General features: G+C 37.2%; 1 protein-coding gene across 6 annotated transcripts in view; it reads right to left on the bottom strand.

Moving 5' to 3' along the window:
- Window positions 1-8455, bottom strand: part of l(2)gl (LLGL domain-containing protein l(2)gl) — a 103571-nt gene extending 95116 nt beyond the window's left edge. For all 6 annotated transcript variants that reach the window (XM_067130590.1, XM_067130584.1, XM_067130589.1 and 3 more), the window contains exon 1: window positions 8113-8455. In XM_067130590.1, the coding sequence (XP_066986691.1) occupies window positions 8113-8325 (213 nt within the window). In that variant the 5' untranslated portion in view covers window positions 8326-8455. The remainder of the gene's footprint in view (window positions 1-8112) is intronic.
- Window positions 8456-17855: the final 9400 nt, after the last annotated feature.

Here is a 17855-nt window from a genome sequence, read left to right on the forward strand (position 1 = left end):
ATCTGCTTTGATCAAGCTGAAAGATGTTCAAACGACCCACTGCTAATCTGAAGCAAGTTTAACACTTAGAAGCCCATGAATTGTGGAGAGGGCTCCCAGGATGCGTGAGCTGACATAAGCTGTGTGTCATCAGAGTTGTACATGAAGCGATGACTTACGGTTTAAAATTACCGATAAGCTTTTTCAGGTGTCAAAGGCATTTAATTCTTGCTGATGGTAGAGTGATCTCAGTGCTCTAAATTGTTCCAGCACTATCGAAGCAAATATTACAAACAAGTGACTGGCACTTTAGCACTTGACTAAAAAAAATAACTTTGTTCACATGAAGCAGTTTTAAATCAGACGTCACACATTACAGGCAATATACTGTACTTGAAATATAGGCTACGTGAGAGAATCACAACTGTAAAACCATACGCATCCTTGCTGGTGCAGAGACTGCCAGTTTTGATTACTGAGCACAAGATGCTCCCTACATTAACTTAATACAAATTATTTTTTTAATAAATACTAACGAGCACTTCAGAAACAGTGAGCATATAATATCCAGTATAAAGTGGTCCTTGAAATTATGGACTGATACATGAATCACAGTCCAGTGACAACTGGGTCTTTAAAAAAATAGCAGGTAGGCCTAACTGTAAAATACAAAGCTCTATCATGCAGGATAAGTACACCGATACATTATTTACATTCTGGGTTCAGTGAAGCAAAATTAAACAACTGCTACTGAGAGAGAGAGAGAGAGAGAGAGAGAGAGAGAGAGAGAGAGAGAGAGAGAGAGAGAGAGAGAGAGACTCTTATCCTGCTGTCATAAGAGGAACTGTGAGAGAAAAATAATCTTACTCTAAAAGTTTAGTTCGCTGCTCCGCTGACAATATCCCATTACTACATCATGATGCAATATTGTTTTGAACTTTACTACACATTTTCTCACGCAGCTCATGTTCACTATGTGCAGGAACTCATTTTCTAGACACGAAACTGCATGAATTCTGATAGGCATACCATGTGTACAAGATGCCATGTCAGCTGTGCAGTTACTGTAATGTGTCTAGGTCTGGATGAAGAGAAGAGTAAATGACGATAAATGTCAACGCCAGAAGGATTACTGGAGAGTTCATATCCTAAAGAATTCATAAAATGTATCTCAGAGACAAAGAACCAATGTCTATAGAAGGAAACATCCATGTCCTTAGAAACGTTTACATTTTATACCGGATGTTTACAGCAGAACATCCTTTGTGTACCAAAACCGCATCCTTCTTTGTGTACATTGTTAAACAGCACCAAAAGTCCTTCTTTATCAGAATGAATTTCAAACAGAAATTAGCAGAACTTTGGTCAATAATGAAGCTAAATAAGGACAAAACTAAGATAATCTATTCCAAGAGTTTTTCAGTAGCCCTCAAATAAATGAACTTCAGCCTGGAAGTCAAATTCATCCTCAGAGGTGACTATACAAACAATATGGTCATACTGTCATATAGCCAAGAGTTATCTTCACAGGAAGTGTGACAGAGGATAAATAGTGATCACATGATCACAATAAATGGTATCTCAGCCCAGAATTCAGCAAGGGTCCATAAAAATGGTAGTTAAGTTTGCAGGATATTCTGCTACAAATTGGTATACATCAGCCAAGCACATGTCATTCAAAACAAGATTTTAACATTACAACTAAGCATTGTATATCATTCACATCCATTTAGCCTTAGTTCATATCCTTGGGAATTATGACGACGCTTAAGAAAAAATTTAAGCTATGAGCAAAGGATATTTTTTGTTTTCAACTTACATACTGGTCCCATCTCATCCGGAGACCACATTTTTCAGCCTTTCAACATCAATTTCATCCCCAAAACATAATGAAAGGCATTTACTTCTCTGCAATTCTTGTCAGAATTACAATAATCAACTACAATAAAGAAGTCAATCAAGTGACATACAATGAAAGTTTACATATTTTAAAACAAGAAAATAGACTTTTCTATGCTGGACATTAAAATAAAAACAGTGATATTGTTGACACAAATAACTGAATTATGTTCAATGTAGGTGGCCTTCCCTTAGACACTGTAAGAATTTTCCTTGTTAAAATCTACCCTGAACATTAAAGTACTCATCCAAATCAATCTTCTCACCATTTCAGCTGAACACTGACAGAACACATGTAGTAAGGGGCAATATCTAAACAATGATTGCCTAATTATTCTCGAAAGCATGGGATACCAATGCATTGACTCAGTGTAACAAAGCACCCTTGTAAAGTAATGGGTCATACACACATTTCTGAGAGTAGCAACGCCTCTACTCTTGTGATACAAAGAGGATCAAAAGGTATCGTCCTCTATGCATGGTACTTGAAGCTCTTAACTTTAGCTAAGAAGCATGGATACTTATGGTCTATACTTGAAAAAAAAAATACGGTGCTGGCTCATAGCCTATGTGAAAGAAGTTAACTCATTCATGATAAATTTTGTGCAAGGGTACATTGTAGTCACAGAGCAGAGTTAGACTCTTTCTCAAAAAGCCTCAACTCAAGAGAGCTGGAGGATTAATGTGAGAGTATATGCCTACAATACTTTCCCATATGGCAACCTCTAATGATGGGGAGAGAGCTTCCTGAAAGCTGTTGCATCACTGAAGATATAAGGTGACAGAGTAGGCTAAACAGCAAACGTCTAAATTAAAATAAAACTATATACTGTATTCTAAGCGTAAAACAACTCTAGGAACTTGGTATTACAATAAAAATAGCTAATACTATAGCACTAACAGTAGAACTACACAGAGAAAACAGGAAGAATGGGAAAATGTACCTAAACCGGACTCAAATAACTGTATGGAATTTGTTGGAGCAATGGAAGCAAAATACTAGACAAGAAAAGCTTCGACAATATGCCAGGGTACAGAAAAAGAGATGACTACTAAATAATTAAAAGAACCCCGGGGGAAACCATAGGACCAGAGAAGAAATAAAGGTAAAAAGAAAATGTGAAAAAAAAAAAAAAAGATAAAGAACATGGTGGAAGGAAAGGGGAGCAAATAATATAACCAATGCCTGAAACAGAAGAAAATGTCACAAGTGGTAAAGAGGAATGAACCACATATGAAAACAAGCAATGATAAAAAGGTGAATGATTAAAAAAAACTAGGATAACACATGTATATATTTTACAGAAAATATTACGGCATAGATTGAAAACAGTTGAAAATCCGGGCAGAATATATGATTAAAAAATGTACGAAGCTAACGAAACAGGAAACTAGAGAAGAATTAAGAAAACTGTTAAGACGAATTCTTAAGAATACATATTCAACACCGAGGAAAACAATATTTATCAACAAACCCGACATAACACATGGATTTAGCATCGCAAATGGAGTTGAGAAAATAAAGCTAGTGGGCAAAATAAAAACAATAATTTAAAATAAACTTTTAAAACGACTCAAGGGAACGAAAGCAGCAGGACCAGATTTTACAAGACCAGAACTAATAAAGGCATTACACTAAAATAAAATGAAAATGGCTGCAAAAAGAAATAGAAAAATTGTTCAGCAAAAATTCTGTAAAGGAATAAAAACCCACTGTAAAGGAACACAACCCCAGTACAGTATATACAAGAAACATAAAAAATGTCTTCAGTAAATGAGGAAACAGAGAATTACAGAAACGAAAAATTAATGATGTACAGAGTTAATTGACACAATTATCGAAGTTTATAAAAAGGTTAGTTCTGTATAAAACAATAAAAAGTTGATTAAATGAAATAACAATAAACAATCATCAACCCTATTTAAACTGTCGACATAAAAGAACAACAAAATAGATATGTTTACAAAACACTGGCAGACAAAGACCTATTTTCCACTGACGGTCTGGTGTCTGCCAGTAGAAGAGAATGTTCTGATCAGTGGTGCATAAGAACACTAACAGATGTAAAACAAATTGGACTGCAAATAAATAAATCTAAAAGCAGGGCATTAATCTACAATCTCAAACAAAATTCAGAGAACAACAAAGCAGTATATGTATAAGAATAATCCCCTCTGACAATACGGGGAATTTATTCCATACACAAAAAAGGAAATGACATGGAATATCAAATAACTGCCACAAGACATTACATGAAACATACTGAATACTGAAGTATTCACTAGCAATTTAGACAAGGCAGCAGTGTTTAATACACAAGAGACTGTTAGAGATTACAGTATACAGAATAGAAGATGTAGGAAGCCTGTTATCTCTCTGGAGGCGATATGAATTTCCAACTATGGAACTACAAAAATCCATGGCCTAAATGATTTTCAGGCTGATTCTGAATAAATAGTAGCCCCTATCATGTGAATTATTGGTGAAACTCAATATTTTACCTTCTTACCTAGCTATTAAAACCACTCCTTTGGGAATGTCTTGAAAGAGGTAAAATGCAGCTAAAAGCTGCTTTTGCAATAATTCTGTACAGTAATTACTGTATTTGTTTTGTTGCCATAAGTTAAGAATTACAAAAGATTAGACGACAAAAATCAATATGAGGCTTTCATATATAAGAGCAAAGGATAACTGCCCTTAATACTCCAAGACTATATATAGACTTTAAAAATCTGGTAATCTTCTATAAATACATTGTATATTCCTACAACTCAATCTGATAAGTTTATCTGTAAATACTGTGGCTTGTTCCTCTATGCAATAACCTTTGGAGATGGGTATAACCTACACATGGGTCGGTTTGTTTTAAAATTATGTATCCTTATTTTGTTAATGATGCATTTGATTATCACTCTTCTACATGTCCAAACTAACTGACCTTCCAGTCTGCACTGACTGGCATAATGTATATACAGTTGCACATATCCAGCATTACATTATATGTTCAATAATATTCTTTGAGTATTTATGTAACATATGTTCTTTTGTGTGTTGATAGCTCTATTACATATGTAGGAGGGTAATGTCATGATACTTCCTGAGGTTTTTACCAGTTTTGCAATGCAGTCATTCTTTCATGATAAATGCCATGAAGCGAGTTCTCATATAGTTTCAAATGTACAATGATATTTCTGAACCTTGTGCAACGTATTTTCCTAGTAGCTTTTGATGTGATTCTGATGAATTTGATATTCCTGTCAGCTGTAAACCACTAAAGTAACAAAGAAAGTGGAGAACCAAAGCAGGAGACCACACCTTAGGATTAGGTTAGGTTGTGGGGTCCATGCCTCCAAGTCAGGAACAACCCAGCATCCTTAGTTAGGTTAGGTTACTCTACATCACGGTAAGTATTGTTTCATTTGATTCTTCTTTTATATCCAAAAAAAAAAAAAAACACAATTTCCTACTGGGGGCCACAATCATTGTTAGGTATAGGCAACAGGGTTTAAAGCTTACTGAACACAGTGCAGAGACTCGCCATGGGATACCTTACCACTACATACTGTACATAGGCTTTACAGGTAGTTTGCTTGCTTGCACAGAGAACCAACAGCTCATGTGTTTTTTCCTTTCTTTTATTTAAACCTTAGGGTTATATAACCTATAAATTTGATGCAATGTTAAAACCTATACTTTATCTGGTATCTACATGCCGGCTACCTCAAGATTTTATCAGTACATGAACTGTATAGCCTATGTAAAACTACAATGTAACTGGTACCAGTACCATCACTAGCTTGAATGTACTGGTTACAAGCCAGGCTTAGGCTAACTGCCACTGTCAGACTAAAGATATATTTCCAAATATTTATCAGCTATACCAACTATCACTAACCTAAGTACAAGAGAAGGTACTGTTACTAACCTAAGTACAATAAATTGCCCAAGTTTTTAGGCCAACCAATACTATTCTTTAAAGATGAATCTTTAGAGTGCAGATTGCAGGAAAGGTGTGTAACCAAAGCTAATTATGCTCAGCTTAGTCAGAACCATATACAGATAAATGGAAAGCCTTGCTATGCTTAGCCAAACCTTGGCACATTATGGTAAATCGTCCAGTATAACATACACAATATACTACTTTTACTTTTGATCTCTCCCCCCCCCCTTTTTTTTAGTTTTACTGTAACACTGACTATACTAAGCATTTAAATGTGTTGCATTTCCTTACTGATAATGAGGTTTGGGCCCTAGGCCAAACACTGGAACCCACCAGGCTTATTCAATGCATTCACTTTATCGCTATTTTTGTGTATTGTGCATTTCAATGTCGCCTCCAAATTCATCAATACATGTGATACAGGCAAAGGAAAAAATTATGAAGCAATGAGATAAAACATTCAACAGTATATACTAAAATATATGGCTAATGGAAAAAGTTTTATACAACTACTATCAAGACCAACTCCAGCTTTGGATACAAATATTCCATATTTACATAAAAATACAGCAAACATCAAAAAACTCCTCAGTTTTATACAAAATTTTTGTAACTTTTCTACTAGCCTACCCAGTAGCAGTGGGAACTCTGAAAGCCACCATATATTTTACAAAATACAACATAAACTGTTTAATTTCGGACTGTCATGCCCAACGTACTAGTAAATAAAGGAATGCACACATCACATTTATTCCTCCAGCCGCATAACCAAAAATCGTTTTAATGAATAAAATGGTCGATCAGCACTCAATTATGATTTGTATGAGATAGGACGGACTGGAAGCAAGTATTCTTCTGCTTGTCGCAGCTTCTGCCGCCTCTTATTTGATCGCAGATTCTGATCAGCGGAAAATGGTTTTGGGGGATGAAGACCAATTTTTTTTCCCTCCTTTGGCGATATACAAGTTGTTGTAATGGATCAACAATGCATTTTGAATGAACAGCCTAACCTACACCAATCTAAAATCAGTCACAATTACAAAAAATTACAAACTATCAGAAAAAATGTCACGTTTGGTTTTCGTTCTGGTGAAGAATATGTTTGCCAACCGTAACCTAAATATGGATAGCCTGAGTCAAGGACACTGACATTTTTATTACAGAATATCAGGCTAATAACAAGAATTCAATGGTCTATTTCTGTTCGCTTATTATGCTTAAACTAAGGCTAAGCTGGCCTGACATTTCTCAGTTCAAAATGTATTTTTAAAGTTAAAATATGTATTTTGAAAGGGACATCTAATGAGTAACATTATTACTCTATAAGAACAAAAACTTTTCTGTACGTCATGGCCTACACAGGTAGACAAGTCTGAGCCAATACGACTCTGAAACTGGACTATAGGGACCTATGGCCCCCTAGTAATTCGTGACCCCCTCTACTCTGCAAGCAACCCAAGGCATGCCCTGCCCCCTCGAGTAATTCATGCCCCCCTACTCTGCATTCTACCAGCACGGGAGGTTCCTGGTCTACCCAATCCCAGGGCACGTTACGCTGGACTACAGGGGCCCATGCCCTCCAAGTAATTCGTGACCCCCTCTACTCTGCAAGCAACCCAAGGCATGCCCTGCCCCTCGAGTAATTCATGCCCCCTGCATTCTGCATTCTAGGAGCACTGGACTAGGAGGTTCTGGTCTACCCCTGGGCATCCCAGGGCACGTTACCCTGGACTCTGCATTCTAAGGACCTATGCCCCCCAGGGCATTCGTGACCCCCTCCCCAAGTACTCTGCAACCCCCCCACTCTGCAACCCAAGGCATGCCCTGCCCCTCGAGTAATTCATGACCCCCTACTCTGCATTCTACCAGCACGGGAGGTTCCTGGTCTACCCAATCCCAGGGCACGTTACCCTGGACTACAAGGACCTATGCCCCCAAGTAATTCGTGACCCCCTCCTACTCTGCAAGCAACCCCAGGCATGCCCTGCCCCCTCGGGTAATTCATGACCCCCTACTCTGCATTCTACCAGCACGGGAGGTTCCTGGTCTACCCAATCCCAGGGCACGTAACGGCGAACGTAAAATGGCCCCCACAGGACGGACCGAGAGCAAGGAGGACCTCGTCAGGCTGACGACGTCCAAGGATGACCTCACGTCGCCCTTTGTGTGCAAAACACCAGGTCATCCTTGTGTTGTCCCTGGAGAATGAATCAACACGGGTCGACCGCAAGAGACCCACCACATCCCCACACACACACACACATCACATCACATTCCCGACGTCGAAGCTCACCCTGTTGAAGTCGAACAACTCCTTCTGCTTCTGCAGCCTCTCCGGCGTGATCTTCTGCGACGGCTTCATGAACTTCAGCATCGCGCCGGCACTTCCAAACGACTTCGTTTCAGAAAATCCCAGAGTCTGGCGGGCACTCACACCCACTCCCGACAACCGACACAACAACACTGCCAGCAAAAAGTTTTGCTCCGGTGGGCGACGGTGGGACATTGACACACCGGAGGGGGTTTGAATCCCCCTCCCCCTACCCAATCCTGTACAGGGGAACGCCTCGATGCCCTTACGACAGAAAACGGGCGAGCTTATCGATTCTCTTTTGTCCCGCGCGCTGCTAGCGCCCTCTATAAACTTCATCTTGCCTCGGACGTCGCCGCGTCCATTGCTGTCATCGAAGTTACCTGTGAAGCGCCTGTACCCACCCATTTATATTATAATAATGGTCATGATGCGACGATCGCTCGTTTATAACGAACCGATACGGTATGCCAAAGGCATACTATGCTAATACTTTCCATCCACTAAAATCAAACTGCTGTAACATCAGATTTTCAAATTAAATGTTTATCATATATTCATCAACTTTTGTCACACGCGCCAACCTTCGAGATGGAAACAATATCGTCGGTTGGTGTTACTCCGCGGCTTGTACACCTGAGCATGTCTTCTGTCTGTAATTGCTGAATTTACTGTATTAAACGACATGAGCAAACAACCTGTACACTGAGCAGTGTAAATTACCTGATTTTACTCGCCAACACAGGATAACAAAGTCCAACATCACTTTTTTGCCGCAGGGCATATTCATGAGTCATCGTTATGTTTACCTGAAATTACAGAAACGTACTTACTTTTTAAATTCAAAATGCAATATTATTGATACGTCCAGCAATCAAAGGTGTTTCATTTCTAATTAAAATACGTATGGTTTACTGGGGTTGAAAAATTACAATGAAATACCGTATTTCGTCAGCTTCTGACGCGCAAGCGGTCATCCTTTAAACCTCCAGAGAATACGCTGTCATCTGACAAAATTTATTTATAATTTTTTTTCCCAGAAAGCATCGTACATGAAGGTACACAAAGGTGTAATGCAGAGGTTTTTGCTTTTCCTTTTAAGTAGCATTATATTGAACACCAATCAAAGCAAATATGTACTAACAGACATTACTCAATTAAATAGCCAGTTTATAAAGGATAAATTTTTTCCGTAAATATATCACCAACAATAAATATAAGCCAGTTATAATAACTTCTGATACACGGAAACACAGCCATCTGAAAAGACAGCACAAAATCACCATGCGATTTCAAGGTCAAGGCAACTTGCTCAGATGGGATCACCGCCATGGGCGTGACGGTGACAAAAACGAACCAGCATTTAAACGGTTCCAGGCTTCCAGAACAGAGACCCAGCTGAACGTTGCACAGGAAGGGTAACAAGGAAGACGTATGTGGGTGGGAGAGGGGTGTAAGCTTAGTCCATTCAAAATGGCTCTGATATAACCAAGCCGTTACTTTGCTTGAGAGAAATGTTATTAGAATCTGGCGGATCGGTTTTGACGCTTCAAACTTTGAATCGTGCGACAGAAAACGGAGTTCATTGTGTTTCGTTAGAGTGCAAGTTGAGGCTCCCCATTCCAAGTCTGTGGTAAATGATCGTTCTTTGGTAGAAAATTCTGAGTATTTTGGATTTTTTTCCCATTTATCTATAGCTTCAGCTCAAGATATATAGAGGATTCTGAGCATAAGAAAGTCTCGGCTGGCACACCATCAATGCGGTAGCCAGATTAATAGTGACTGGTGTATTGTTAGACAAAGCAATCACTGTAATGATTGATATCAAAAGGAACAACAATATCAAGATTTCCTAAAAAAACTTCAACTGTATAAATTTTTGCAAGACTTTATGACAGTGCGGGTTTGACAGTTATTCTTCGAATTTGCAGTCCTGGAAGCATTAAATTTCCGCAGCTTCTCTTATCACACCATTTATAGAAAAAAAATACAGCCGTGGAAACATTATACCTTAAAAACACTAGACTAACACAAACACATTGTTATGCTCCTATAATTAATTTTATTGCTATCATGTCTATCTTTGAGCAGTGTAACCTTTCTTTACATACCTTATGACAACTTTTGTCAGCCACTCGGTTACAAAGCTGAAACCACAGTACACGTCATCTTGGACTCCATTCCATTCTTGGACCTTTTAATTGTGCCCTCCTTCCACCCTCAACAACTTGCTGGAGTTATCATTTAACCCCTTTCACTCTTGATTGATCAAGAGCTACCTTCTCTGCCGTCTACTTTAAACGATATTACAATATTCACTCCTTCAGTAGGGACTGCACTCTCTTTAGAAAGCAAATCTTCGTATGGTCCAAAAATTACACACACACACATAGGCCTATATATATACAGTTTTTCTCCAGTTTCCTCCCATTAGATAATATTACTGCTTTGATATAAAGCCTAATGAAGCAAACAGCACACTAACAACATCAATAGCTGTAATCTAAATACAGCCAAATACATACACACGAAAAACTAAAGTTTGTCGGGAGTCATCGTGGTGATCAATAAATGACTGAACAAATAAATGATAAAACCAGGCAGGCACAAATTAAATAAAAAGAAGTAAAGGATGCGTAAGTAACAAAGGAGGATGCCCATCGTTATCCAACCTCTTTGCGAGGTCTCTCAACGAATTCTTTCAGCATTAATCCATCCCCTATAAAAGCTAGACTCAATTTAGGGTGGTTTGAGGGTACTCAGTAGTTGATGCAGAAAGGGCCACAATCAACTATTATCGGCGCCTTGTCCTGTATCGTTGTAGAGCGTGAAATGAAACGCCGAGAAAAACTTTATTAAGCGTACAAAGGCGTTGCTAAAAATTTGGAAAACAAGGGGCTCCAGTTTGAAACAGACGCCTGACGACAAATCAAGAGTGAATTTAGTTGGCTGCTGATAAAGAGGGCAGATTTTACAGTTTCGAAGCATGATACAAAATTGTAGCTATGACGTCAAAGTTTTTTTTTTCTGACTAGTTTACTTCAACCAGCTTACTGACTGTGTGGTCAATCACTACGTATTCTCAGACTTGGCTTGCTAGACCCATTCAACCCACGTCACCGTACCCGCCAGTAAGCTATTCTTCTTCAACTGGTAATTTTATTTTCTTTTTTTATCTTTTACTGTCGTGTTAAACAACGTAAGCAACCGCCCATACTCATTGCCAGCAATTCCAATGCCATTTCTGACAAAAGTTATCTTTCTAAATCCAATAATTTCAACTCTTTTTGGCAAAATGTACGACCTCCAACGTTGCAACCGCAAACACGAGTTGCCACTTCGCCTGTTCCTTGTCTTTTGTCAGTGTCTTACGATCGCCGGCTACAACCGTTTCCAAATAAGCTCTTCAGCGTCCTGGGCAACTCCCACCTCTGTGTCTGTGAGTGTCTGTTTCCAGTGTCTTTTGGATGTTTTTTTTTTCATTCTTTCTTTTCTCACGTTTCTAGTTAATCATGATTACTGACCTAATCAGCTCCTGTACAAGTAGTCTATGGCTGAGATCGTGAATGATTACAAGGCCCAAGACTCCAAGAGCCATTTTATCTCATGCAAAACTCCCTATATTTGATTTTCTTTCGTGCAGCTTAATAAGGAACTGTCTTCACTCTTTACATCAAACTGAATTTCTTTTAACGTTAAATTCAGTTTCTCCATATCTCGATCTGTTTACTATGGGCAACATTTCTTTTATCTAATAATGGGAGTTAAGTAAATTTTATTCCTTCGCAATTTAAGTAAATTCTTCGAAAAATAGTCGGTTTTTTCCCGGCTGAGTGACGGGTAGGTGTTGGGGTAAGGGAGGGGGTGGGGGGATGGAGCATGCACATAGCTTCAGAAACAAGAGGGTGAGAAATCTATCTGGTTTGTAAAGGGTGATGATTCTCAGTTTTCCCATTAAATTTAGTGTGTGATTAAAAAAAACTATAAAAAGAGTCACAGAGACGTCTGTAGCCATATTCCGAGCTAAATATAAATCTAAGCAACAGGTTACTAACAGCTGGCTCCTCTGATATGTGCCATCTTTCACCGGAAAAAAATATGTGCATTTATTTTTCGAATGTTATTTTAGATATAATTTTTTTAAAGAGCACGTTATCATATTTCATGAAATCAAACAGGAATCTTATAATGTTTTAACTTAATACGTAGAAAAAACACCTGGCGTGCTACAAAAAAGCACATGATAAACACTAATCACATGACAATCCTACCTCAACATTCAGTGTCAGGTACTCTGTATGAATCAGTTACAGCATTGACATGGGGAGTGAACATACACATGTATATATATATATATATATATATATATATATATATATATATATCTCTATATTAAAACATGAAATAAGCCAAGCCCTTTCATTTTCTGACGCATCCTCAGGGTCAAAGCACTTCACCCCAAAAAAAGATTTGCTGAGATCCAGAATGCTAACACACATACACACACACACACACACACACACATACATACATACATATATATATATATATATATATATATATATATATATATATATACTTGTAATACATATAAATACTCGTATGTGTATGTATGTATGAATATGACAAGTTTCCGAAAAGGAAAACCTTTTATAAACAACACATAACAGGAAGTGCCTAAGTTGTTTCATTTTTCAGTTTTCTGTAAAAGAAAACTATTGTGCCGGCTTTGTCTGTCGCACTTTTTCTGTCCGCCCTCAGATCTTAAACACTACTGAGGCTAGATGGCTGTAATTTAGGACGTTGATCATCCACCCTCCAATCATCAAACGTACCAAATTGCAGCCCTCTAGCCTCAGTAGTTTTATTTTATTTAAGGTTAAAGTTAGCCATAATCGTGCTTCTGGCAACGATAAAGGATATCCCACCACCGGGCCGTTGTTAAAGTTTCTGGGCCGCGGCTCATACAGCATTATACCGAGACCAACGAAAGATAGGTCTATTTTCGGTGGCCTCGATTATACACTGTAGCGGCTGTACAGAAAACTCGATTGCGCCGAAGAAACTTCAGGGCATTTTCCACCTGTTTTATTTATAAAAACAATTGGAAACATTAACCAATGCTGATATTTTTCCTTATAACTGCAACCCATTATTGTTATTGTAAGCTCAATTGGTAAGATTAACTTCCATGGAAAGTCTATAAAAATAAAAGGTTCAAACTCTACTTAAACTGAGTTATGTAGTATAGGCCTACCTTCAAACATCTAACAGGCTCAACATAATTTTTCGACGACTCTACAATGCTGACCTGTTCACTTCTAGACTTTTAATGACCACTTTCATCAGCCCTTTGAAATGTATTTACATCAACTTTACAGTTAATGTAAATATCGCTGTTGATGATTTTAGCTTCTGTTCGCTTCTCTACACACTAATTCAGATGTTCGAGGCATTAAGATAATTTTCCTTAGTCTTCAGTGTTTCCCTCCAAAGTATGATTGTTTATTGCCAAACAGGCCATTAAATATATCGTCACAGACAGTTTAAAAGTGTGACGGTCATGAAATGCTGTTACAGAGTTCTAAGTATGATTAAAACGTGTGATTAGAGACAACAAAAATTGCTCTGTACACTATATATATATATATATATATATATATATATATATATATATATATATATATATATATATATATATATATATATATATATATATATAAATTTAAACAGGTACGTTATAGGCCTCTGCTATGACAATAACCATGCAATCTGGTATTTACATAAATTAATGGTTGTCTCTTTGTTCTTTGAACATTTCCCTGACGTAATTTTTGATGACGTCATGGCTAAGCACAAAACTGGTGTGGCACCAGTTATGATCATTGGTCATTATAGCAAATCTGGTCGTAAGTTCTTTTTGTTCGTCAGTCTTTTGACTGTCACCAACTCGAAGAAAAGCGCACACATTTCTATGGTACTAAATAAAATGTAAACTTCTTACTTTGATGCAGATTGAGTCAGCATCTCTGAGTTTCGTGGGTCATGGCGGTATCTACTGGATTTGAAAAAAAGAGGAGGAAAAAATGGCTAACGACAGAATGAAGATGCTGCTTTAGATAATAAACATACACAATAAAACGAGATTATTCGGTAACGTGGGAATGTTTGCACAAGGGTGGAGTTGGAGAGGTGACCAAATGAAGATGGAACATAATAAACACGTGCTTACCTGCACGTGTTTATTATGTTCAATAATAAACACGTGAAGGGACAGAACAGAGAGACATATAATGGGTAATAAGAATAGGTCTACCTTTTATCAAATGTATCTGTACAGCGTAAGCCTCCTTACCATGCATTCACTATATTGACCAGTCTAAAAAAATTTGTAAAGGGATTTTGTCAATGGAAGATACTGCCATTTTAGTAATTGCCTTCTGGCAGGCCGTTTAGCTGGAAAGTGTATTTGTATTTAGCTTGTTTTTATAGTATATGTTAATGTCAGGAGATACTCTTGCGAATCAACCGATGAAGTTACTTTGATTTCATTTTCTGTACTTGCATAATAAAGAAAACGCACCCGACGAAATTTGAACACTAACTCTTACATTTTAACTTCTCTCTCTGCTTTCAAAGACTTTTACTTATACCCCTCAGTTACCTGGTTTGATGGAATGACCTGCATTTTGATGAATTTGATCGAGCTGTGCAAAGGCATACGGTAAAACTCCAGTACTGAAAATTGGATTCTTTTTTTTTATTATTATTTATCTCTTAGGGGCATGATAATTGGTGACTTTTCCTTAGAATATGCAATCTGTAAACTTACCATGAGGTGCTCTAACTTATCTAATGCGTCTCATGCTATTCACCGGCACTGATTTTGCATCAGTCTTTTTCAATAACATATAGAAGACGCCAAAAAAAAGTCTCTTTCAAGCTGTTATGAAGCTGTCATAACACAATCACAGTGTCTAGTCTCGTAATGAATCTAACCTCTTCATCACAATCATCATCGACTCCAACATCTCGACTTTATTCCGTGCTATTCTTAAAGCTTTATTCTGTAATCGAAAAACTCTTTTAGTTATATCATTAAACTGGGATACAAAAACGTAAAATACTGGGAATATTTTACGTTGTCCAGAATAACAGCTGTCATAAACTCTAGTCGTTTGATGCATAAATCTAACTGACCTCTGACAGACAAGCAGTAAAAGTCAGAATGTCATACGAGATAGTCTGGTGACTCTGGTCCATTTGGAGCGGATGCAAAGGAGGGAGACTGAAGCGCAGCAGATAAAATAATTTTTTCACTAAAATACTTCAGTTAATGATACAAGCATGAAATTTGATACATATCTTCTCCATAGGCCACTTTTTGAAAATTACTGGGTGTACCCCGAAAATTCCAAAATGGCTGCCGTTTTTCAAGATGGCCGCCAGTCAGGGTTTTAACATGGGACTCATGTGCCTCTGGTCATGATTTTATGCATCTGTTTTGGTTATACACATTTTAGGCAGTCACAAAGCAAAAGAAAATGTATTTCTGTTACAGATTTCATATAGCACATATAAAGAAAGATGGCATTCGTCTCCCCCTGGAACCTCCCAAGTAACACTGACCTAAACAGAACCAGAATTTACACCAAAAGGTAACACTGACCTAACCATAACTTACCTTCCTAACCTGACTTAGGGTGCTGTGACCTAACCTGGCCAAGTAACATTATCAAGCACTCGGTGGTTTAGAACACGTAGGGTAAATTTTATTCTGTGGAAGTTTTCGCAAAGAGGCGAAATTGCCAACGCCTACCCCTGTCTCCCTACCCCGCATACTGCCCAATTTCTCAACGATCACGAATTTTAAAGATTAAGCAAGGTTTTCAAAATATAAATATTTTATATATAATTGAATTTTTAATAATATAATAATAATAATAACGTGGAATCTAGGATGACATGTCCATAGGCTTTCTAGAATTCTTGTCAAGACACCAATTACCCCTAAAAAAACTTAAAGAAAATGGAAATATTACAACAAAGAAAACGAAATTTTGCTGCAAAATGGTATTCTTACCTAAAACCCCTCATTCATTCTACTTGAAACAGCAGACTGTTTATTGTTGTTTCTTTCACGTTTACATTAAATCTGAAGCTGTAATATAAAATAACTATACATTCTTTAATATATAACATCCTTTTTCAAAGAAGTGGATAATCTAGGCTAAAACTGCACTAATTATTCTGGAGTGAGGATAAAACTAAAAATCGATCAACTTTCTTTAAATCTGCCTTATTAAACAGGAACCGAGGCAGTAGCATTTGCGTTAACGAGGCAGTGATACAAGATGGTCTTCTTGTTGTGGGTCAAATATGAAATTTATCTTCAAGAAACGTCACTTTCAATATATGTGATACACGTCTTAATAAGATGATAATGGATTTTGAGATGGTCTTTGAACCTCAGATTACCAATTAATTCATCCTCGTTTCTGCAGCAATATTGTCTTTTTTGGGCTTAATATTCATATGTATGTATGTGTGTATGTATGTATGTATGTATGTGTATGTATGTATGTATGTATGTATGTATGTATATATATATATATATATATATATATATATATATATATATATATATATATAAATGTATGTATGTGTGTGTGTGTGTGTGTGTGTGTATGTGACAGCATAACTCTGAAGTGCATTGAGCAGTTTCAACCAAACTTGGTATAAATATGACTTACTATCTAGAAATCAGCGTTGTGGGGGTATGACATCACTAGCATCAAAGAGCACCAAAGGGGGTGGATGCTGGAAGGGCTTCCCTGAAACGGGGCTGGTTATGCCCATAGACTTCGTAACTTTACGCTTTTATTTTTGTGATATGATTAATTGTAAGAAAATCCTGGTGTGCCTCAAAATATTATGTTTTACTTTTTAGCGCATTTTCATAAAATCGTGTTTAAATTTTTATTTTATTTTATACTTCTTAGTTTTGACAGAAATCTTAACTGATTTATGATTGTAAAAAAAAAAAAAACGTGATATCACGTCGAGCCAAAGAAGGTCTGAAAAATCCTTTGAGTTATTAACTTATTCCTTTGAGTCAAACAAGGTATGAAAAATCCGAAGGGTTTCATACAAATCCTGAGATACTGGGAGAGGTCACTGTGGGGTCACTAGAGGTCACTGCTGACCTACTGATCATGTAAGGTTGTATTGTCACGGGGACTGAGTAACTATGCAAAATTTCTCCATCGGAAAATTTCCAGTTTTGACCAAACAGAAGAGAAGTCAAGAAATAAAAGGAAGAAGAATGTGATGTCAAGATTAAATGGGACCTAAAGGACTGACCATAAACCATACACCTTGACATTTAGTTTCTAACGTTTCCCGATGGATAATGGCCAAGTTATCAAAATCTGGACCTCAAACATGTGAAACTACAAATGATAATTTCTCCTGGCAACTCATAAGAAAAATGTTATATCTACAGATGACTGCATATTCTAATAAGTATATAACAATGTAAAATGGTATGAGCCACATTTTGGCTTTAGTCAGAAAATAACAGAAGAATGCTAATTTTTCTGATAAACAAAAATTTTTTTTATAGTGAATAACGAAAAATATATTGTTGAATTTTAACCAGGATAAGGAGAAGTGATTACCAAAAGAGTCAATAAAAAAAGCGAGACGACGATTGACTTTTGTTT

This window comes from Macrobrachium rosenbergii, chromosome 28, assembly GCF_040412425.1.
Source record: "Macrobrachium rosenbergii isolate ZJJX-2024 chromosome 28, ASM4041242v1, whole genome shotgun sequence".
NCBI lineage: Eukaryota > Metazoa > Arthropoda > Malacostraca > Decapoda > Palaemonidae > Macrobrachium > Macrobrachium rosenbergii.